The 24,939-nt window shown below is 41.7% G+C and overlaps 1 protein-coding gene across 2 annotated transcripts; it reads right to left on the bottom strand.

Moving 5' to 3' along the window:
* Window positions 1-4,973: 4,973 nt before the first annotated feature.
* Window positions 4,974-24,214, bottom strand: VSIG4 (V-set and immunoglobulin domain containing 4). 2 transcript variants are annotated; one of them, XM_007447847.1, is made up of 8 exons: window positions 24,086-24,214; window positions 18,020-18,376; window positions 16,976-17,257; window positions 9,371-9,433; window positions 8,758-8,835; window positions 8,325-8,429; window positions 6,068-6,089; window positions 4,974-5,729 (listed from the first exon to the last, which is right to left on the bottom strand). In XM_007447847.1, the coding sequence occupies exons 1-8, from the start codon at window positions 24,138-24,140 to the stop codon at window positions 5,492-5,494; spliced, it is 1,200 nt and encodes a 399-aa protein (XP_007447909.1). In that variant the 5' UTR covers window positions 24,141-24,214; the 3' UTR covers window positions 4,974-5,491. The 2 variants fall into 2 exon arrangements, with proteins under 2 accessions (XP_007447909.1, XP_007447910.1); XM_007447848.1 differs by lacking the exon at window positions 16,976-17,257.
* Window positions 24,215-24,939: the final 725 nt, after the last annotated feature.

The following is a 24,939-nucleotide window of genomic DNA, read 5'->3' as shown; positions in this document are numbered from 1 at the left end:
TGAGCAGGGGGTTGAACTATGCCTGAAAAAAAGTCCATACTGCTCCCAGTATGAGGGGGCCCAACTGGGTCAGTTGCAGGGAAGGTCTTACTGCTTGGTGTGTTAGTCCTCCCAGCGTAGACAGGGAGCAAATGATATTTTATGTAGTATAACAGACCAAGAGAAAACTTTCAGAGACCCTCAGTATCACTCCACATGGATATCCATCTTTTCTTCCTATGGGTCTGGCCAGCCTTTCTCAGCTGAACCTGCTTTCCTTATATACCCTCTGTTGGAGAGGCATGGACTAAAACATCAAATGTGGAAATAAAACCAATATAGTTTCAGCTCAGCCACTGTCTCTTTCCATTAATACTGGGGCAAAATGGTCTATAAGGCTCTTAAACTTCATGTACTAAGAAAGAATCTTTAACCTCCTCATACCTGTCTTCCTTTTTGATGAAGTCAGAAAGGACATTCAGGAGGCTGTGGACATCTTCAGTTTATCCAGGTCTTCTCACAGAAGCTGGTAGCCGGTAAGGATGATGATAGAAGAAAGGCATCAGTCCAGTTCTCTCTCTCCCACTACCCTGAACTCAAACTCTATTAATCAGCTTCCTTGATTGGCTTCCACTCAGCTCCAGGGACTGAGCCAAGGTGCCTGTGAGCTCCTATATGAGAGGCTCCGGAAAGCTCAACAAACACTTTCCTGACAACTTTGCCAGGTAAGTCTTCTTGTCCCCATTTCCAGAGAAGACAACTGAAGCTCAAAGGGCAACTGAAGCCTAAAGGAAAACTTTCCCAAAGCCATGATTGGCTAATTAGTGCCCCAAACAGCATTAGAAACCAAGTTTGTCTGATTCTTTCCACTATGCCATATCTGGTGACCAAGATTGTTGCTTTGGCTGAAAAAGCCACACTTCTGGGTGGCTTGGAATGGCTTGGGTAAGTAGAGAGGGAAATGAGGGGATGGAAAATATCATTTAGAGCTTTAGGTTTGAAGTCACTCTCAGATATCAAATTGGAGGAGCATGTCACCTGCTTACCAACATACATTTACCTGAAAGAGTTAAGTGTTTTTTTTTTTTTAATGCACTATGATTTTTTGCTGAAAGACAAGTCCCTCTGCCTTGTCTTAGCTGGGATAAGGCTTTCTGGCCCCATAGGGTAGTTTTACATTCCTCGGAATATTTGCCTCTTCATGTGGTATATAATATAAGCCAGCTACTTTCTCACAGATCAACTACCACATCTGGGAAAGGGAGGAATTTAACACGGACTACCTGGAATTTTTAGCAACAGTATCTGGGTATTGCCAAGTGAATTCTCTCAGAAGTTCCAGGCCTGATCGTGCTCCTGGCAGCTTCTTTATTTCTCTGATGTCTGTGGGTTGAATGATCCCAGTACCTCATTGCCAAGTCCACTGCCTATATTTTGCCTTCCTTTTTGATGTGTCTCCCTTTTCCCCGAGAGATATACAGAGCATGGAGGTAAAAGGACCAGTGAGGAAAACTGTAGGGCACAATGGGGTGACATAGGACACAGCCTCAAACTGTGTACAACTTGTATGATCTTTAGCAACTCTCATCCTCAGTGTGAGCCTTCATTTCCTCATTTATAACATGAGTAGGTGAAACTAGATGAAGGTCCTTTTATAGCTGCCATTCTTGAGTCCTGAGTGGTTAAGTTCATCATGTTAGGCAAGTCTGAGACCATAAGAAATTCCTGTTTCATTGTTCTGACCCTGTTAAGTCAGTGGTCAATGGCCCTTGCTTTCCTGTGGTAGTTCAACCACCTTTTTTTTTCCCTTTGGAGCATTTGTTATATATCAAATACTGACCTAAGGGCTTTACATACATTATTTCATGTCATCCTCACAATAACTTATTAGGTAAGTACTATACTTACACCCATTTTGTGGATGTGGAAAACTAGAACTCAAAGAGATGAAATGATTTATCCAAGATTTATCAGCTACTCAGTGGAAGAGCCAGAATTCATGCCCATGCTTAAACTCAAAGCCTATGTCCATAGTCATAACACTGTGAGAACATAGACTGAGAGAGTTGGGAAGGTGGGACATGGACATTGACTCTGGGACCTGGTCCTTTCCTGAGGTCAGGGAGGCAGGACAATGACCAAATTGTACATTCTCTGCTGCATAGAGAATCTCATTGAAGCTCCGGATCCCTAGAAATGCCATAGCTATAGGACTCAGACCTGAGGACCCCCCCAGCTGAGCACTGGGGCTTCACCTGCAGTATCAAGTGGACCTTTCTTACATACCCTAAGGATGCCTCTTCTGGTTAGAAGCCTTATTGCCTATTTTGTTCACTTCCTTATTCTGGTGCTTCAGCTAGTCCCTATAGCCTCTGCAGTTTCCCTGGTGCTCAGGGTGTGACTCCTTTCTCTTTCTTTCCCTCCAGGGCCATATCGCCCAGGAAGATCTTGCCTCCCCACTGAAGCCCCTGGCCCAGCCTCCTGCAGTGCCACGCTCCGTGTATTTGACAAGCTGAGTTAGACACTCCATGTAGCAGAGTGTCAGTTTGTCAAATACCCCAAGTGCGGCATATGCCTAGCAGCTCCAGGCCAGAACAGTTGAAATACAGCTGATAGACTGACAGCTGGATGCAAGAACACACACCAAATACCAACAAAGCTCTCAGAAGTTATTTTCGGTGACTTTGAGGGAATTAAAGCATGGTACCTGAGGGTGCGTGTGGGGGGAAATGAAGCAACTCTGCTTATACACAGTGGGAGCCCTAGTGGGATACAATAGTGTTGAAAAGGCATACGGGCCCCAGGGAAGGCAGTACTCCTTTATTCATTACTTTCTTCCTTCACATTCCCCTCCGAATTCTCACACAAACATCATCACAGGGCTTAGACACCCAGTTTCTGGACACTTAACCTTGGCTTCTAAACACACTTTGACATTACCTATCTCTCTCCTTTTCTTCATGCTTTTTCTCCTCCTGAGAACACCTTCTTCATTTCTCTCTTCTTATCCAATTCTTTCCCATACTTCTTGGCCGAGCCAAAGTCCAGTCTCTCCAAGGACTTTTGAAAGTCAACCTATACTCTTTCCTTCTTCATTCTCAAAGCACTCCTTGCCTGGGTGCTTGTATGTACCCTTTTATCTCCTACTGCCAAATGGTCCATCTTGAATTGTTAGTGGACTTTTACAGGAGATATTTTTGAATTCCCCACTAGATTGTGAGCTCCTAGAGAACAATACTCTTTCCTTAATTGCTGTCTCCCGATTCCATCCCTACTCCAGCCCCAGAACAGTACTCAGGTAACATAAAATACTTAATAACTGTTTATTGGTTGATAGACTTTCCACTAGTCTATTAGTTTGGGGCCTTTGGGCCAAATGCTACCCAGGAATTTTGTAAGAAAACAATTAAACTTTGGTCACTGCAGTGCTATAGGGTGTGTGAGGTAATTGCCAACATGGAGGGTTTTTTCTTACTGAGAAATAGGGTCAAGAGTCAGAGAAGGAGGGAAAAAATGTAGACTCAGAGGACAAGTAAGTTTTGGAATTACTTGGTAACAAAAAGTTATACAGATGTTTTATTGCAGGATTTTTCAGAGACTTTAATATTGTAATGTTCCACTGGAAATCTCCAAGAGAGGGCCATAGAATGAAGCATTTCCCATGCTTATCTGATCATGGAAACTTTTCTGTGGGCCATTTCCTGGATCGAGTGTTCCATGGAACAAAATTTGAGAAATTACCTTAGAGGAACTTCATATCTTTCCTCTCTTCTGGAGATCTTGTCTTTTTACTCTTCTACTTTTCTTCACCCAGCTACCTGCCTAAGACAGGTTCTGTGTTATTATACCATTTTTGTTTAGCCTATCCTGCATATTTGGGCTAGCCTTATACTTAAGACTTTCTCACTGGCTTGTCTTGCATGAAAAAGATTATCAGGTTTTAGCCAGAGATGATCTCTAGAAGTTTCCTGCTGCAATAAATATGTGCTCCTAGGTCTGTAATTTTATCTTGTTTTATCTTGTTATCTTGTGGCATTTAATAAACTTGCAGTATCAGTGTCAACCTGAATCATAGAAAGAGTTTAGAAGTTTACCTTCATTTTTTCCTACTCTGGAACAATTTATGTAGCAACAACAAAAGGCATATGGGTCCCAGGGATGGATGTGTTCCTTGATTCATTACTTCCATTCCTTCCTGTAAAGCGAAGGACTCTTTGTTCACTTTTATGTATGATTTTGACTTCTGTAATCAATTCATAGGGGAGCAGCTGCTGGTTAAACCTGAGTTGACCTTGGAATTGCATTGTAACCAAAAGTGGCACATGTCAGCTTCCATAAAGGGTGAAGAAGTTGATTTGACATGCATTACTTGAGGGAAAGGAAACAGGGTTGAACTGACCCAGAACAGTTCCTCTCTGAGGACACTGATTTAAAGGTGTATTGTGTGTGCACATATACAGACAGATAAACACACACACACACACGCAGAGACACACTCACACTCCTAGTGCTTATTCCTGTTTGAGAAGAGAGACTTCCCTGCTCTGACCTCTACCCGACATTGTAAGAAGGGGCCAAGAGATAAAGACGATCTATGAAGAATACAACTACTCCAAAGATTTTAGGATTCTAGGAGGTGGAAATCCTTGAGGGTGATGCATTCATACTTTGGAAAAAGGGGGATCTCTTTATCTCTGCTCCCACAGTCCTCTTTTTTAGGTTTACAATTGACCTGGGAAGAGTCACCCAGGTGGAGCTGGCAGGATGATTAAAAAGGGAATAGAAGGCAGTTGAGTACTGTTTTACCAAATGTCCATTGTGTTCCAGTGAGCTCACTGCTGAAATGCGGTAAGGGTAGCATGGGTGGGAAGGAGGAAAAAACAAAAAAGCAAAGGTGCTATCCATACTCCCAGGGCCCCAACCATCTCAACTAGTCTCACTTTAATCACTCTTGGTAGGTTCTTGAGAGAGGACCAATATGACCAAAGTTGCTGTTATGTTTAGATATTTATTGAGCATCAGAAGAATACCAGAGCACTAGACTCACAGTACAGGAGCAGACCGAACCCTGGCCTGTTACATGACAATCTCAATTAAAAGCTATCTGACACTAGAGAAAGGGAAGTGATCCTAAACCTAACTGGTTCCCTGAGCTTCCAGAGCTGAGCCTCCCCCTGGTCATTCAGTGGTAAGAGGCCAAAGTTAAGTGGTGTCTGGATGCATGATGACCAAGTCCTAGTGCTATAGGCACTTCCCTCTGGTGTTTGGAGTGAAGCAATGGAAGCTCCAGGCAGGGATACTAGAAGGGCCTAAGGCATGACCCAGCAGCAGGCTTGCTTGAGGTGCATATGGTAACTTCTTAGGCAAAGCCATTCACTCTTAGCAACCACAATGTTGGCAAGGAAGACACTTTGGACTATCCAGGAATAAAGATAGCAGGGAAAGGGGCCATGAAGAATTCCAGGGATGAATAGGCAATTATGTCAACAGACCTTGGCCCAGTAGGACATTTTTAGCAGCTGCTCTTCCCCTTGGTGACCAGAAGCTCATAATCTGGGGGAACCGTGTGCAGCAGGCAAGCATAGTCACCATTGATCTGGGTGATGATCTGGTACTCTTGGCCCAGGCAAGGCTCATCAGAGTAGTCATTGTCCAGTGTCTGGGAAGATGTCTCTTCACTGGAGCAGCCACTTGTGAAGATGGCCACCCTCATGGTTTCACCAGAGTCACTGGCCTCCCCGGCATGCACCCTGTGGTCCAAGAGCCCACCATCCATGAGAAGAAACTTGAATCTGGTACCTTGGTTTCTACTTTTCTGCCCCAATTCTTGCCAAATGACCCTCAGGCACTTGCCACCCAGGGATTCTGGGAATGGAGGGCTAGAGGACCTGAATTATTTTGTGTGTTCACTGGGCCAGGACAGTACCCCAGAAGATGCTTCAGAGAGGGAAGAAAGTTGTGCCCTGACCCTGAAGGCCTCTGGGCTTAAGATTGGGCCTGTGCCAAACCCCCTTTCTTCTATGTCAGTGACGAACAAAATTGAAGGCAAGGAATGGGTCAGAAGATAAAAGAAGAAAGGTTATCTTACCTGACCACTTCACAGACATGCTCTAGAAAAAAAGGAAGAATCAGGTCAGAAGTCTCCATGGGGAGTGAGTAAAAGCCAAACATGAGTACTTGTCAAAAGGTAAGGGAAGAGGAGACAGAAAGGGGGATCCCAGTATGTCTCAGCCTTCCAACAAATAGGAGCTATTGGGAAGGTGAGTTGAAATACAGGGATGCAGACTTATCAGGGAAATGAAAAGGAAGCACACTTTATCACTGTCATCTTTGACATACTCTGACTCTGGACATTGGGCTGGAGCATTTGCTTGGTATGGTGGGGGGAGGGACACTGGAAATGGATCCACTCTCCACCCAGAAATCTTGCCAAAGATCTCCAGGGAGTCCTTGTGAGAAACTTGGCAGCCAACCAGAGCCCAGGTAAAAGGGTCTGAATTAGTCTGATGTCTGGGACTTTGGTTTGAGCCATTCCCAAATTCACTTATCCCCACCCTGCACCCAGGAAGATCCTGGAATAAGTCACCATTGCCCCCTAGTGTCAGTGGAGGAGAAGTATCTACATTCCATGCAGGCTTAAAGGCTCTAGCTTAGTACAAAGATAGATATCTCTTGGTACTGCCCTCTAGGAGCTTGTAATCTTTCGGAGATGCAACAGGGAATGCATACATTAAACCACAACAAAGAAAACACGGCATTCTGCAGCAATTTTGCTTTGTGATAGAGCCCTGTATTTCCATGTCTTACCTCCCCAGTTGGCCTGGCAGCTCCTATATTGTAGGGTCTTTTTCATTTTTATATGCCTAATGCATGGTACATAGTAGGTACTCAATAACTACATGTTAAATTGGATTGATGCCCTAAGGCTGTCTCCCTTATAGAGAGGTAGAAAGCAGGAATTCTGGGAAAGCAATCCAGGAAGGGAAAATTATAAAGGCATGAGGTGTGTGGCCTATTTGCCTGCTTGACTCCAGTGTCTGGAAATGAAAATAAGTATAAAGGCATGGTGGAGATTGACAAGGTAGACCAGAGCCACATTAAAGAGGGCTTTGAATAGAATGCTACATTTTGACCTCTACCCCCTGAGTCATGAGGAGCCCTGGACTGTTTTTGAAAGGAAAATAATCTAATATGATTACAGTTTATATCCAGTCTCATTGAGACTGTAATGAATGTTTTCCTTGTAGTACTCCTGGGATTTGTGACCACTTGAGATATCTCCACATCCAAGTTTAGCCTCATGGGTCGTAGCCATGGCAGTTGGCCAAGACCAGAGCTTACACTTGAGACCCAGGATAAGGAAACACTCAAGGCTCCCTTCTCCTTTTTGGTTGGAGAGACCCATGGTAGAAACCAGACTATTTGGGAGTAAGAGCTACTACAAACGAAGAGACACACAAATGTTAGTTAAAATAGCTAGTGTAACAGGAACTGAAGTGCAGTTAGGTTTTACTTATAAATCAACATTCAAATTCTTTGTCCTCCTCTGCTGGCAAATAGATGCTAAATGACCCTGACAACTACACTGTAATCATGTCACTCCTCGGCTTAAATATTTTTTAGCAATTTTTAATGCAAGGCTTAGAGAAGAAAGTCCAAATTCCTTAACCTGTCATTCAAGACCTTCTATAATCAGGAACAAGCTTTCCTTTTCCTCTGTATTTCTCTATTGCTTGGCTACATGAATTTTCTTTATTGATGACCCTACTCACATTCATATTTCACCATTTTACCCATTTACTCTTGTAGTTTCTCCTTCCTAGACTGTTGCTCCCTTTCAAATGGTTTTCATCCTCCAAGGAATGGTCTAAGCCCCACCTCCTTCTAAAATCCCTTGCTAATTACTCTAGCCCTAATTGACTCCCCTTTCCTCTGGATCTCTTTAGCACTGATTGTCTTCTCCAGGCTTTGAGTCCATAGCCTTTATAGCTATGTATTGTTATTGATAAACTCCACGCTTCTACCTTGATTCCATTAATCAAATTGTAAGCAACTTGAGGTCAAGGACTGTGACTTCTCCTTCTCTTGCATCCTCATTAGAAAACTCATTCCATAGATACTGTACTCAGTTGGGTACCAAAGATTTGTGAATTAACTTTCATAAGTTGTATTCTCATTGTTGCCTCGCATGTCTGTCTCCATGGACCCCCTACCCTCACTTTCAAACTAGGCTAGGAGCCCTTTGAAGTGCCTAACATAGTGCTTGATACTGAGTTTATGCTCAACTATACTGCTGAATGAATGAATGAATGAACAAGAGCCACCCAATCATACTTATCACTCACCCTGTTGGGATGCCTTCCGGCAGACCATGATATAAGTCATGGTGGTGACCACAATACAGCAGAAGGAGATGATGAGAATTATGGCAAAGATAGGCAGGCCATTTCCTAGGAGGTAAAACAAGACCAAGTGGTATCTGGTTGAAAATGAATCTAGCAACTCCGAGGATCAGTCCAGACCAGTTCACACTTCTTTCTTTTCCATATTCTCCTAAATTTCTTAGCTAGCCAGAGAGACAAACAAAACCCTAGGCCCATGAGAAAGACTTGAGAGAAGCTATAGACTCCACGTATAAACAAGTTATTTCAGACCCACTGGTTGATGGCTGATTGGCCTGGGCATTTGAATGACATAGAACATTGTATATAGTGGAAAGTTTCAGTTACAAAGTTCACAGCCAAAAAGGAAGGCTAGAAGTCTTAACATTGCCCTTACCTGGCCCAGCACTTGTCTTTCCAACGTAGCCATCCACTTCAGTGGTCCAGCCCTGGGATGAGTTCACTGTGGATGTTGCTATGACAACAAGTGTGTTAGGGTTAGAGGCCTCTCTTCCAGCAAGTAACTGTGAGGTGGAGGGTGGCTGCAAAGTCTGAAGTCCTTCTGTGGGTATCTATGCTAAGATTTCTGCAATTCCTGGCCATGTCACGGACCACTATTACCATAAAGTGAGGTATCTTAGTTTTCAACTGTTTATGATGGGAAGAAGGCCAATAGAGGGTAGACAATATACCTAAAGTCCTATAGCAAGTCAGACTAGGAGCAAAGCAGAAGTCACAGTTTTCTCTTTTCTCACTTTTCCCATGGGATTATTCAAATTCTCTCCTTCCTTTTGCCTCAAACATTTTCACGAAGAAGAATATATATATTCATGATTCCACTTCATCATGACCCTTAAATCTTTCTTATTTCCATTTCTTTAGTACTAATTTCCTTCTGGAGAGCACAATGACCTCTTATTACCCATCTAATGGCATTGGGCCTCCTCCCTTGGCTTCTATGAAGCCATTTCAGACCTTTCCTACTCCCGCAGAACCCTAGTAAAACTCACCTTCGAAGGGGGATTGCATGGTTGGAGGTGCCTTAGTCTTGGTCTCGAGTGGCTTTGAGGAATCTGCAAGGAAAAGGGAGTCCATTCAAGGGCCCTGACACCTTTGAGTGAACAGTTGAATGCCTTAGGGAAAATGGGAAGTAAGTAAGGGCCAGTCAGGTCCTTAATTAATCTGGATGGGAAAACATTTTGTTTTAACTAACTTCTGATTGAAATTTAGCTATTCATTCTCTTGAGAGGGTCTTAGAAGGATTACAAAGAAGGTGGCTGTGGTGATGTCAGTAAAAATGGTAGAGTAATGACCTCCAAATATTCACTTCTTCACAAAAGCAATGAAATAACTGAAAAAATATATATAACTTTTTTCTTTCAGATTTGGGGAAATTAGCCAAAGATTTGCATCAACCCAAGTAGCATTTATGGAAGAAAAACACCACAGTCGTGTTAAGAACAGTGAGCTCTGTGGCATTTTAACTTACCCCAGCCCTATCACTCTGCCCCAGGCCAGTAGTAGCCTTGAAAATAAACCCCATTCTAGGTGCTGGAGTGGACAGAGCAGATTTAATTCCCAAACAATTGTCATTATTTGACCTGTGTGGTGGTTCCCTGAAAGACCTGACTCAAAAGGCTTATATTTATTGGTCACCCAATGCTAAAACTCTCCCCAGGGAAGGGATGTATTCATCACACAGCTGCCTGAGGCAAGAGATAATAGTTGAGGTAAACAAGAAACTAGCCAGAAAACTTAAAAGAAAAAAGAAGTAATTAGATGTTCATAGAGACTTTGAAAATCTCTGACACATTCCTGGTAATCTAGAAGACCACAGATATGCCTAGTGTTTTGTGCATGCTCAGGAAAGACATGAGAACATCATAAGTTCTTTCCTCTGGCTAGCCTTGAGGCTCTGCATCGGCAGGAAGTGAAGGCTACAGCACAGTTATAAACTTCCTGGGTAAGTGTTGAAGACATAGTTCAAAAGACAACAGAGCCCTGGGAGTTTTAGTGGTTCTAATTATTTAAGGAGATATCTATCCAATCAGTAGCTGACCACTAAGCTACCAAGCAGAGACTTCAGTGGCAATCCATGACAAAGAATACAAGAGACTACTTAAAATTATCTTAGAAAAGTTACTGAACAAACAAATAGCAACTAGTACAATAAGCAGTGCCAAAAACAAGCCCTGGAGAGAGAAAGGGAGAGTCAGATTTCTAAATTTGCCATATTATATTATTTAAAAAGTCAAATTTTCAACAAAAATATAAGGTATGCAAAGAAACTAGAAAGTAGAGCCCACAAACACATAAAAAAGCAATGAATACAAACCATCCCTGAGGAAGCAGAGATACTGGACTTACTAGACAAAGATTTTCAATCAACTAAATTTGTTTAAAAAGAAATAAACCAAAGGAAAGATTGTGCAAAAATCTAAAAGAATGAGGACAATTCAAGCCAAATAGTGAATATCAATAAAGAGACAGAATTTATAAAACAGGAACCAACTAGAAATACTAGAGTTGAAAAGTACAATAACTGAAAGGATAAAAATCACTAAAAAGAAGAAAAATTCACTAAAGGAGATTTAAGCAGGCAGAAGAAGAATCAGTAAACTTGATAACAACTGAAATTAGCCAATTACAGAAACAGAAAGGAAAGTGAATGAAGAAAAATGAGTAGCACCTCAGAGGTCTGTGGGACACCTTCAGGTGTACCAACATACACATAATGGGAGTTGTAGAAGCAGAGGATAGAAAAGGGTAGAAAAATATTTTAAGATATAATGTTGGCTGGTGATCAGGGATTCTGCTCCCGTCACTTCGATCTGCAACTCAGGACAGAGAAGGAAAATGAAAGAGAAAGTGAGGCATGTGGGATCTTAGCTTCCCGACCAGAGATCAAACCCGCACCCCCTGCATTGGAAGGCAAAGTCTTAACCACTGGACTGCCAGCCGAGTGGATGAAAGGCTCTTGCTGCTCCAGCCAGGAGTCAGGACTCTGCCTCTGAGGTGGGAGAGCCAACTTCAGAACACTCGTCAAGAAGAGACCTCCCAGCCCCACATAATATCAAACGGCGAAAATCTCCCAGAGATCTCCATCTCAACACCAGCACCCAGCTTCACTCAACGACCAGCAAGCTACAGTGCTGGACAACCTATGCCAACCATATAGCAAAACAGGAACACAACCCCACCCACTAGCAGAGAGGCTGCCTAAAATCATAATAAGTCCACAGACACCCCAAAACACACCACCAGACGTGGACCTGCCCACTAGAGAGACAAGATCTAGCCTCATACACCACAACACAGGCACTAGTCCCCTCCACCAGGAAGCCTACACAACCCACTGAACCAACCTTAGCCACTGGAGACAGACATCAAAAACAACGGGAGCTACGAACTTGCAGCCTGCAAAAAGGTGAACCCAATCACAGTAAGATAAGCAAAATGAGAAGACAGAAAAACACACAGCAGATGAAGGAGCAGGATAAAAACCCACCAGACCTAACAAATGAAGAGGAAATAGGCAGTCTACCTGAAAAAGAGTTCAGAATAATGATAGTAAAGATGATCCAAAATCTTGGAAATAGAATGGACAAAATGCAAGAAGCAGTTAACAAGGACCTAGAAGAAATAAAGATGAAACAGACAATGATGAACAACACAATAAATGAAATGAAAAATACTCTAGATGGGATCAATAGCAGAATAAATGAGGCAGAAGAACGGATAAGTGACCTGGAAGATAAAATAGTGGAAATAACTACTGCAGAGCAGAATAAAGAAAAAAGAATGAAAAGAACTGAGGACAGTCTCAGAGACCTCTGGGACAACATTAAACGCACCAACATTCGAATTATAGGGGTTCCAGAAGAAGAAGAGAAAAAGAAAGGGACTGAGAAAATATTTGAAGAGATTATAGTTGAAAACTTCCCTAATATGGGAAAGGAAATCGTTAATCAAGTCCAGGAAGCACAGAGAGTCCCATACAGGATAAATTCAAGGAGAAATACGCCAAGACACATATTAATCAAACTGTCAAAAACTAAATACAAAGAAAGCATATTAAAAGCAGCAAGGGAAAAACAACAAATAACACACAAGGGAATCCCCATAAGGTTAACAGCTGATCTCTCAGCAGAAACTCTACAAGCCAGAAGGGAGTGGCAGGACATACTGAAAGTGATGAAGGAGAAAAACCTGCAACCAAGATTACTCTACCCAGCAAGGATCTCATTCAGATTTGATGGAGAAATTAAAACCTTTACAGACAAGCAAAAGCTGAGAGAGTTCAGCACCACCAAACCAGCTTTACAACAAATGCTAAAGGAACTTCTCTAGACAAAAACACAAGAGAAGGAAAAGTCCTATAATAACGAACCCAAAACAATTTAGAAAATGGGAATAGGAACATACATATCGATAATTACCTTAAATGTAAATGGACTAAATGCTCCCACCAAAAGACACAGATTGGCTGAATGGATACAAAAACAAGACCCATATATATGCTGTCTACAAGAGACCCACTTCAGACCTAGAGACACATACAGACTGAAAGTAAGGGGATGGAAAAAGATATTCCATGCAAATGGAAACCAAAAGAAAGCTGGAGTAGCAATTCTCATATCAGACAAAATAGACTTTAAAATAAGGACTATCAGAAGAGACAAAGAAGGACACTACATAATGATTAAGGGATCGATCCAAGAAGAAGATATAACAATTGTAAATATTTATGCACCCAACATAGGAGCACCTCAATACATAAGGCAAAAACTAGCAGCCATAAAAGGGGAAATCGACAGTAACACATTCATAGTAGGGGACTTCAACACCCCACTTTCACCAATGGACAGATCATCCAAAATGAAAATAAATAAGGAAACACAAGCTTTAAATGATACATTAAACAGGATGGACTTAATTGATATTTATAGGACACTCCATCCAAAAACAACAGAATACACATTTTTCTCAAGTGCTCATGGAACATTCTCCAGGATAGATCATATCTTGGGTCACAAATCAAGCCTTGGTAAATTTAAGAAAATTGAAATTATATCAAGTATCTTTTCCGACCACAACGCCATGAGATTAGATATCAATTATAGGAAAAGAGCAGTAAAAAATACAAACACATGGAGGCTAAACAATACACTACTTAGTAACGAAGTGATCACTGAAGAAATCAAAGAGGAAATTAAAAAATACCTAGAAACAAATGACAATGGAGATACAACGACCCAAAACCTATGGGATGCAGCAAAAGCAGTTCTAAGAGGGAAGTTTATAGCAATACAAGCCCACCTTAAGAAGCAGGAAACATCTCGAATAAACAACCTAACCTTGCACCTCAAGCAATTAGAGAAAGAAGAACAAAAAAACCCCAGAGTTAGCAGAAGGAAAGAAATCATAAAAATCAGATCAGAAATAAATGAAAAAGAAATGAAGGAAACAATAGCAAAGATCAATAAAACTAAAAGCTGGTTCTTTGAGAAGATTAACAAAATTGATAAACCATTAGCCAGACTCATCAAGAAAATAAGGGAGAAGACTCAAATCAATAGAATCAGAAATGAAAAAGGAGAAGTAACAACTGACACTGCAGAAATACAAAAAATCATGAGGGATTACTACAAGCAACTCTATGCCAATAAAATGGACAATCTGGAAGAAATGGACAAATTCTTAGAAATGCACAAACTGCCAAGACTGAATCAGGAAGAAATAGAAAATATGAACAGACCAATCACAAACACTGAAATTGAAACTGTGATTAAAAATCTTCCAACAAACAAAAGCCCAGGACCAGATGGCTTCACAGGCGAATTCTATCAAACATTTAGAGAAGAGCTAACACCTATTCTTCTCAAACTCTTCCAAAATATAGCAGAGGGAGGAACACTCCCAAACTCATTCTACGAGGCCACCATCACCTTGATACCAAAACCAGACAAGGATGTCACAAAGAAAGAAAACTACAGGCCAATATCACTGATGAACATAGATGCAAAAATCCTCAACAAAATACTAGCAAACAGAATCCAACAGCACATTAAAAGGATCATACACCATGATCAAGTGGGGTTTATTCCAGGAATGCAAGGATTCTTCAATATACGCAAATCTATCAATGTGATTAACCATATTAACAAATTGAAGGAGAAAAACCATATGATCATCTCAATAGATGCAGAGAAAGCTTTTGACAAAATTCAACACCCATTTATGATAAAAACCCTGCAGAAAGTAGGTGTAGAGGGAACTTTCCTCAATATAATAAAGGCCGTATATGACAAGCCCACAGCCAACATCATCCTCAATGGCGAAAAACTGAAAGCATTTCCACTAAGGTCAGGAACAAGACAAGGTTGCCCACTCTCACCACTCTTATTCAACATAGTTTTGGAAGTTTTAGCCACAGCAATCAGAGAAGAAAAGGAAATAAAAGGAATCCAAATCGGAAAAGAAGAAGTAAAGCTGTCACTGTTTGCAGATGACATGATACTCTACATAGAGAATCCTAAAGATGCTACCAGAAAACTACTAGAGCTAATCAATGAATTTGGTAAAGTAGCAGGATACAAAATTAATGCACAGAAATCTCTGGCATTCCTATATACTAATGATGAAAAATCTGAAAGTGAAATCAAGAAAACACTCCCATTTACCATTGCAACAAAAAGAATAAAATATCTAGGAATAAACCTACCTAAGGAGACAAAAGACCTGTATGCAGAAAATTATAAGACACTGATGAAAGAAATTAAAGATGATACAAACAGATGGAGAGATATACCATGTTCTTGGATTGGAAGAATCAACATTGTGAAAATGACTCTACTTCCCAAAGCAATCTATAGATTCAATGCAATCCCTATCAAACTACCACTGGCATTTTTCACAGAACTAGAACAAAAAATTTCACAATTTGTATGGAAACACAAAAGACCCCGAATAGCCAAAGCAATCTTGAGAACAAAAAATGGAGCTGGAGGAATCAGGCTGCCTGACTTCAGACTATACTACAAAGCTACAGTAATCAAGACAGTATGGTACTGGCACAAAAACAGAAAGATAGATCAATGGAATAGGATAGAAAGCCCAGAGATAAACCCATGCACATATGGTCACCTTATCTTTGATAAAGGTGGCAGGAATATACAGTGGAGAAAGGACAGCCTCTTCAATAAGTGGTGCTGGGAAAATTGGATAGGTACATGTAAAAGTATGAGATTAGATCACTCCCTAACACCATACACAAAAATAAGCTCAAAATGGATTAAAGACCTAAATGTAAGGCCAGAAACTATCAAACTCTTAGAGGAAAACATAGGCAGAACACTCTATGACATAAATCACAGCAAGATCCTTCTTGACCCATCTCCTAGAGTAATGGAGATAAAAACAAAAATAAACAAATGGGACCTAATGAAACTTCAAAGCTTTTGCACAGCAAAGGAAACCATAAACAAGACCAAAAGACAGCCCTCAGAATGGGAGAAAATATTTGCAAATGAATCAACTGACAAAGGATTAATCTCTAAAATTTACAGGCAGCTCATGCAGCTCAATAACAAAAAAATAAACAACCCAATCCAAAAATGGGCAGAAGACCTAAATAGACATTTCTCCAAAGAAGATATACAGACTGCCAACAAACACATGAAAGAATGCTCAACATCATTAATCATTAGAGAAATGCAAATCAAAACTACAATGAGATATCATCTCACACCAGTCAGAATGGCCATCATCAAAAAATCTAGAAACAATAAATGCTGGAGAGGGTGTGGAGAAAAGGGAACACTCTTGCACTGCTGGTGGGAATGTGAATTGGTTCAGCCACTATGGAGAACAGTATGGAGGTTCCTTAAAAAACTACAAATAGAACTACCATATGACCCAGCAATCCCACTACTAGGTATATACCCTGAGGAAACCAGAATTCAGAAAGAGTCATGTACCAAAATGTTCATTTACATACATATATGTATAACTGACTCACTCTGTTATAAAGCAGAAACTAACACACCATTGTAAAGCAATTATAGCCCCAATAATGATGTTAAAAAATGTAAAAATAAAAGTAAAAAAAGAAAAGAAAAAAAAAAGTATCCCAAATGGTGCCCAGGAGCTGGTATAGGTTCCACCATGAGAGGCAATCAGACATAGTGGAAAGAGCATGAAATCTGAGTACAAATACCGCCTTGAACTTCCAAGCTTTGAGCCCCTGGACAAGTAGGTTTCTCTTCCTGACTTTTAGTTTCCTCTTCTGTAAAATAAGGGTATCTCATGAGATATTTGTGGGATTCAATGAGAAAACATGTGCCGACTTCTTGTGCATTGTATCTGGCAAATAAATGTACCTAGTAAATGTCACTTTTCCCTTTACCATTTTCATCTACTTAACCTACAACATGACAGGCATTGTCTCCACCCCTATTGTCCCCAGTCCAGAATTTTTTCTTTGTGATTGAACAACCCAGGACCTCCTTTCCACCCTGCCCCAACCTCTCTTCTCTGGAATAAAGGCATATACTGACGTATCTCTGGAACAAGGTAGTCCATTGAAATGCTCACCAGGAAAGAGAATTGCTCACCTTTGACCACAAACTTCACAGTGTCACTGTGCTGCTCAGAGCCTAACCGGCCCTTGGCAGTACAGAAATAGGAGCCTGAGTCTGTCACCACTGCAGCCTTGAAGAGTAAGGTACTCAAGACTCCTACTTTGATGGGTTCTTGGTTCTTAGTCTGTTCCTTGTACCAAACATAACTGATGGGAGGAGAACCCCGAGCCTGGCATTGAAGACTAATCCTCATTCCCTGGGGAACCATGAAGCCATAGCCACTGCCAGTCGTCACTGTGGGCTTGGAAACAGAAACTGCAAAGCGAAGACAAGAGAGGAGGCTCTGAGAAGTTACAAGGGTATAGGAACACAAGGCTGAGTCATCCCTGCTGAGTCTAGGGGTATGAATATATCTGCAAAGGGAACTAAAAGGGACTCCTGACATGCGGAGGAAAAAGGGAATAGGACAACTTAAATAAAAAGAGCTTCCTTTTGGAAGATTAGGTACCATTTTGTATTATCTGGGGATTTGGGTTATCTGGAGTTAAAACAATCAACTGACTAAAAACAACAACAACAACAAACAGTCTTTGTTGTTGTTTTGCTCAAGTAGAGTTTTTGGATTATCTGCAGTTTGGGATTACCAGGGGTCAGAACTCTGTAAAATTGTCAAGCCAGTTAAACTTATCTTGACTAATCCATGCATCCCTTTTCCCAGAGTTTCTCTGCCAGCATCTATCCACTCTCCAATATCCTGATCAGATATACTCATTCTTATGGATTTTAAGACTCAGAGTCCACGGAAGCAATCAGGCTATCAATGCAGGAATTTCTGGGACACTTGAAGGGGTAGAGATTTGAAGGCCAGAAAGCCTTCCCAATATTTATTAAATTCTGCCACAAGAGTAATATCACTGAGGATGCTCTGCCTGTCCACTTCCTCTGATTAGCACATATAACTGAAGAGATACTATGTAAATGTAAACAGGTCTCTGGATTTCTCAGGGTTTTCTAGGATTACAGTCCTCTATCAGGTTTTTGCTTACCAGTACTTTCCTAACACCCACAGTGACTCACGTTTCTGGACACGGAGTTCAATGATCTTATCTCTCACGATTTGGTTGCCATTAGGGGTCTGCCAAGTGACTTCACATGTGTAGTGACTCCGGTCATCCATCTCCAGTGTATTCAGTTGGAGGGACACATCTCCTGGAACCTTGTGGTTTACACGCAGGCGGCCCCGGTACTTTGCTTGCTGGATATGGTCTCCAGAAGAGTCACGTAAAAAGATGGTGACTGGGCCTGAGCCACGTTCTACCAGCCACTTTACCAAGACTTCTGTATAGCCTTGCAGAGGACCATAGGTGCAGGGAATATTTACATCCCCTTTCCAAGGCCCTGTCACACTCTCAGGCACTTTCAGGATGGGATGGCCTAAAGAGGGGGAACAGAAGAAGGAAGCAGACACTGGTGGCACACCCACCTGGGTGCTTAGATGGCAGTGGCAGAGAGGCTTTTGAGAAACACAGCCTTAACTCATACTTTTAGATTCCCCATGCCCTTTTGTTCTCTGCCAGCCCTCCCATCAATCAGAACCACTCCTTAGAAGGAAAGCCCTTAAGGTTGTTTAGCGCTTGTGTATTTCAAGTCCTTTCCCTGTCACTGCCTTGCTGTGAGGTGACCCTGGGTAAGTCACCTTTCACCATGGAGGACCCATTTTCTTTGTATATAATGTAGAGAATCTGAATGGAATGATCTCTAACGATTCTACAAATTCTAACGTTCTGTAAATCCATGAAAGATACGTCTTTCAACATTTTGCAAAAGAAGTGTGGGAGCAAATGCTGAGCAGTTGGGTCTGGGCTATTTTACTGTATGTAATTATGTACCTGGAGAAATGTGGTGGCTTCAAGGCTCAGAAAGAAAGGGCTATCTGCCCCACTAATTCCCCATTCCTCCTTCAGAAAGGCTCAGATTGGGTCCTTAGACTAAAGCTCTTTTCTGGAAGGGAAGAAAGAGGCAGACAAAGGACAATTTTGAGAGTGGAAACTTGTGTGAGATGTATTCCTGTTTAACAAAATCTTTAGTTATTGTTAAGTGTTAAACCTGTAATTTGTAAGCTTGACTTTTTTCTTCTGATTTCTATCCTTTCTTTGTTTATTTCCCTATTGGTTTCTCTGAGTTCTCAGCAAAGCTACATTGGAAAATTTCATCCTGAGGAGGAATGGAGATGAAAAGGTCTGGAGGGGAAAAAGTTCTGAGTATAATCCTAGACCTGGCTGTGGTAGGAATAATGGTAGGACCAAGGGGTGATTAATTCTTGGCTTGCTGGGAAAGGAAACTAAAGGGGGAAATTTGTGGGTGTTGAGAGAACCACCACCTTCCATCAGCAATTTCCAACCTTAAGCTAATATCTTGAGGATTTTGTGTTTTATTTAACTGGGGTCAGAGATTGTATTTTGATATGTCTTTATCTCTCTCTCAGGAGAGGTTGTTTCAAAGTGCAAGCTATTACTGAATAAAAACTTTTATATAGCCTAGGATTCCCAGGCTTCAGTCAAGCAGATGGAAGTTGGGGTGGGGGCTAGCTCCCAGAATGTATTGCCAAGTACCAGGACTTCTATCAATGGGGTTACTAAAGTTTAGCCTTTGGCCTGTGCCCTCACCTGGGACTCTAGTACATAACCAGCATATTTTGGCCAAGATAAAAGCCTTGAATAAAAAATAATAAGTAAACATGTGTCCATGTTAGGTCCACCACATTCTCTCTGGAGAGTTTCAAACTGGGCAGAGAGAAAAACTCAGATCCACAAATGGGAGCACAATACAGGCAGATTTTGGTTTTCCCTAAAAATGAATTTTGTAATTAATCAGAGCTGTCCATGATGGACTAAGCTGTCTAGGGCAAGTTCTGAGCTTTGTTTAGGTCTTGAACAGCATTATTCTTTAAGGTCTCTTCCAATCTTAGATGGTTCAGTGCTAATCGACTTAATGAAAGCAGAAATTAAATAATTACATGTTCTAGCTGGTGGTGAGCTTTCACCAGGTAGTGGGTTTCACTGTGCTATTGACAGTTCCTGCCTCCATATGCATGCAGATACAGCTTATCATCGTCATGAGCACACATGCCCATATATATTTTTGCTCACCTGTAAGCACAAGCATACCAGCCTTAAGTCCCTTGAAAACCATTTGACCCTCTCAGTTTAATCTTTCTCCAGCCCTCCCAAATATCCTTCTCCAACTCTGAAAAGTATTCTCATACTTCCCTTCCTTCTAGGGCAACAAAACAGCACTCTGCTCTGAGGACAGCTGGAGCAGCCAAAAATGCCTGTCTGTGAATATATATGTTTTCCCTTTGACATAGGGGGGAGCTGCAAGGCCTGTCTTGCATTACTCTCTCTGGAAACTTGCTGAAGATTCTCACATAGCTCACTCTGGCCTGTCAAAAATATGGGCAGTCAGTTCCAATTTCCCAATCTCACTTCTAGAAGTAGGTCAGGCTTCACTTCTCCATCCCAGAATAGGAGAGTGGAGCATAGTTAGTAACAAGACATCCAAGAATGGCATATTTTCCCCCTTTTACTCTTTTTCTTCCCTTATCCTTTATTCCTTTCACCTATTATTCCATCTTGCTCCTTTTACTCCTCCTTTTTCTTCTTGTTCTTCTCTCCTCTTACTCTTCCTGTTTCATCAGTAGCATGAAGAGACAGTGTATGGTAGGCACAGGGTACCACAAGATAGAGGACAATGTACAATTCCTCATGTACCCTGACCTCCAAAATGAAGGTAACTTCAATAGCATAGGTTTTTACCTTCCAACTCTTCCTCTGGTGCACAAAGAGCCTAGAGAAACACTGAGTAGGAGCACTTCACCTAGTGAGATCAGGAAGACAGTGAAGGACTGCATGATGTAGTAAGAAGAGTAACACCAATCTAAGTTTAAGGTCTGCCTTACCATATATCTCTCTATGTGACCTTGGGTAAATTGCTAAGCCTGACTTAGTTTTAGGTCATTATCAGCAAAATAGAGGTAATAGTAAACCTTCCATGGAGTGTTATTATGATTATGAAATGAGCTCATAAATGTGAAAACGCCTAGCATAGTGGCCGGCATTCAGTAGGTGTAGGGTAAATGCTAGTCCTGTCCCATGCCTCAAGAGAAACTTCACATATTTGTATTGATTCTTCTTATCCTAGAAATCCTCAATACATCTTACCCAGGGTGGACAGATTCATTAGATTGATTCATTGTCTGCTTTAATAATGACCTGAAGGAGAAGTTAATACATGAGAAAGTAAGGAGTTTGCCTTTCCATTCTGCTGGGACCTACCAAGTTATGGGTAGGTAATAGGTCATCCCTGGGTTATAAGGAAACCAGAGAGGACACTTTAGCGACAGGACTGGCTTCGCAGCCAATGTGAAATGTTGGCCAAATTAAACAATACTCCTGACTTTCCTGGAAGATTGGGTAGGGGAAAATCTATTTCAGGAAAGTCCCAACTCTTAGGGGGATGCTCTGCCCATTATGGATCTATGCAGACTACCAAATGGTGAGGTACTTGGCACAACAGGGTTTGAAGTATCAGGCAGGAGAGGATTTGGAGACTTCCAGTATGGCATAGCTCAAAGGGCTTTTAGAAACCACTTAGTCACACTCCCTCATGGTACATGTGGACAAGCTGAGGCCCAGAGAGAGAAAGATGCTTACTCAAAGTCACACAGAGAGCAGGAGCAGAGCTTGGCCTGGAGGCCTAGAATGAAGTCTTTCAGTTCCTACACTGCCTTTTTACTTTTTTAACTGATTAATCCACAAGCCAAAACAGAAACCAGCAACCCCTTATCTGGGCCTATTTGACCTGGTTTAATGGGTGTTATCCTAGGGCTAGATAATATCCTCCTGACTGCCTGAAAAATAATTCCCCCATCTGCCAGCTGCTTCCTGAGAAACTTTTCCCAGAACTTCAGGGCTTAGCTCTCCCTGCTCATGGAAGGATTGAATTTCCTGCAAATATTGCATCCCCTCAGAAGAAAGAAAAGGGCTGAGCATTGACTCAAAGGGCTTTGTTGAAAAAAGTTTTGGCTTGAGAAAGAACGTATATTACTGAGGCCCACTCTGGTCCTGGGACCTGGACTTTGAAAATCAAAGTTCTGTGGTCTGTGTGATGATACTAAATCAAGGAAAGGCCTAGTTTGGGGTATGTGACCCCTTTTATGAGATACATTATGGGTCCCATCTTGAATTTTCCTTCTCCCATCATCAAACAAAGATGGTGAGATCTTCCAATGACCCTGCACCTCTGTGTTTGGCCTCTCTCCCCCTCTTGGGATGCTTCCTCAAAAGAGGATTAGCTAAGATAATAGGTATTTATAAAATGTTTATAGTTTTTATAAAATGCAAATATTAGGACTCATTTTTATTGTGATTATTTCAACATATGTCTTAGATCTAGAGGCTTTTTAGAAGTTAAGCCACAGGCCTACAGAGCTGTCCAGCTGACAGGATCTTCTGAGGCCAGCCAAGCTGATCTAACTATATAGATGGGTTGGGGATTCTGAGATGAAGGGAGACAGAAAGCGTTATTGGCCGTTGAGTTTGTCCACAGTCGCAGTGGTGTAAGACCCTCCATGTAAATGGAAGACCTGCTTCCAGGTCTAAAGGACCCTCACAGGCTGTGGAGGGAACAATACACATGCACTCACACACATACACACATGATTTAGATTTAACATTTACAAAATGTTCCTCTGAGCTCCAGTCCTGCCTCTTTAATTCCAAGCTCAAATCAACAGATTTGGAGAAGGTAGAGTGGTGCACTCTAAAACATGTTAGATAGTGAAAATATTGTAGTTGTAGAAAGAACGGTAATTTTTAGGAGCATTAACTCTGTTACTAATGCTCTGTGCCCTGGAGCAAATTATTTTCCTTCTTGGGTGACTTAACTCAGTGTCTCTTTTCTAACTTTGAGGTTCTAGAATTTAATGGGTCACAAAGCCCCAGGTCAAGGTGGTTTAATCTGAGTCAGTTATGGAAAGCTGGGTTCTATCTAACCACACAAAGGGCACCAAGTTAACACTCATCTAGTCTCTCCCTCTAAGGATATGGAATAAACAGGGGTGTATCAAAGAATCTTTTACCCTATCCTGGATTTCACTTAGCTATTATCAGGCTCAGTTTCCTAAAAAGGCTATTTCAATTTTCAGGGGTAGAAATGAGGATGGAGTAAGACCCCCCAAAATAATGCTACTATGGGATAGTCAATCTTCTTTTGGGGTATGTGTCCAGCATTAAGCCCCCACAAATAGCCCAGACAAACTGGGCTATGTCCACAGGGAAGTGAGATACCCCAGGAAGTGATAAGAAACCAAGTTCTGTGAAGAGTTGAAGGAGCTAAGGCTGTTTAGCTTGGAGAAGAGTTGAATCAAAGGGACATGGTTTCTGTCCTCAGGACTCTAAAGAGCTGTCACAGCATAGAGGGAGAAGATATATTATCTGTGTCTCCAAGAAACAGGGCTGGGGTTTTTGGATGGAAGCCACAGGGAAGTTGATTTAGTTCAACACAAGGAAGAACTTTCTAACAGTTGAAGCTGCCTTTTTAGATGGCCTGGACAAGTAGTGAATTCTCAGTCGCTGCAAGAATGTGAAAAAATGTTCTGAACACCTGTTCATAACAGTGAAAGGTGGATCTAGGTTACTTCTAAGGTCCCATCTAGCTCCTGACAACATTACTTCTTTTGTGGGTTGTATACCTTAACAAGGATCAAAACCTGGGAGCATAGGGGTAAAGGTATAGTGGTAGAATTTCAGGTGAAGGGCAACAGATTGGGGAGGGATTTGGGTGGCATTGGGCACATTTTTAATGTCCCTGAGATATGACAGGTACTATAAAATCATGTGGATGTTTTCCAAGAGAGGATCTTTTCCAATTTCTACCCAAAATTATCTCCTAGCTTCTTCAATAGACTTCAACTTCCTCCCTCCCTTCTGCCAAAAGCTGAGAGAGCCGGAAGCATTGGCTGAGAACACTCACCTAGTCAGCAGGAGTAGGCTTTACTCAGTAGGTGTCAATCCCGCCTCTCCCCAACCCCCAGCTTTTTGCCTGTGCCAGCAGTGGCAGCCAGGGCCCCTTTTGCTACCTTACCATAGGTGACCACCAGTAGGTGGCTCAGGAGCAGTAGGCCCAGTAAGAGCTCCATCACAGCCAGAACCACTTCTGTCCTTTCTTCCAGCCTCCTGCTGTCAAAAAGACTTGAACTCCTGATGGCTGCCAGTGTCTGTGCCTGCTCACTTCCTTTTCTTCCCTATATCTCTCACTCAGACTCCCAGTCCCATCTCAAATTCCCCTTCCTTCCCTATTTCAGCACAAGTCACATGAGCACACCCTTCCCTCCCCTGCCTGGGGTTGGAGGTTTAAGTGTGAGTGAAGCAATTCCTCCCCCTGCTAGACTATTGACTTGACTTTCCCTGGAGCCAATAGGGGTTTCTGGTCTTTGATCTCCCAAGCTGTGTTTACTTGTGTTTCCTCAACAAGATGAGGTTGAGGAATGACTTTTGGGATGAGTCTGCTCCCTTCAATATGGGAGTGTTTTCCTTTCTGGTGGGCCCAAGTAGAAAAGATCAACTTTTCTGGCCTATGCAATATTCAGCAGTCATACAGTTAACCCCATCTGTTCAGCCTATGCAAATAAAGAGTGTTGGAGGTGGGTGCCTATGGGCCTCAGAATACAGAGATTAAGTTTATGAAAGACATTTTTATACACCAATGCTTAAATAATTTGTAAGCCCATGAGTAAGACGGTTATGAGGGAATATACCCCCATACCTCATATAAGGAAAGCTCTTTGAATTACTTTCTCCAATAGCTCTGCCTCTTTGGTGGTAAGGGTACACATTAGTTCCCATTACTGCTCACAAGGAATCGATTATTTATTTATTTTGTGGGAAAGTTAAGTCTAGTATTCAATGTACTTGCCAATTGACCTGATTGGTACGCTC

Source organism: Lipotes vexillifer, unplaced genomic scaffold, assembly GCF_000442215.2.
Source record: "Lipotes vexillifer unplaced genomic scaffold, Lipotes_vexillifer_v1.1 scaffold346, whole genome shotgun sequence".
Taxonomy (NCBI): domain Eukaryota; kingdom Metazoa; phylum Chordata; class Mammalia; order Artiodactyla; family Lipotidae; genus Lipotes; species Lipotes vexillifer.
The sequence above is the reverse complement of the archived record's forward strand: the minus strand, read 5'-3'. Positions and strand labels throughout refer to the sequence as shown.

Excerpts from the sequence above, each read along its gene's own strand:
- VSIG4 (XM_007447847.1), bottom strand. The coding sequence starts at position 24,140 with ATGGAGCTCTTACTGGGCCTACTGCTCCTGAGCCACCTACTGGTGGTC. Across the intron at positions 18,377-24,085 it reads CCTACTGGTGGTCACCTATG|GCCATCCCATCCTGAAAGTG; the intron begins GTAAGGTAGCAA and ends CCCCCTCTTTAG. Across the intron at positions 9,434-16,975 it reads TGTGAAGTTTGTGGTCAAAG|ATTCCTCAAAGCCACTCGAG; the intron begins GTGAGCAATTCT and ends TTTTCCTTGCAG.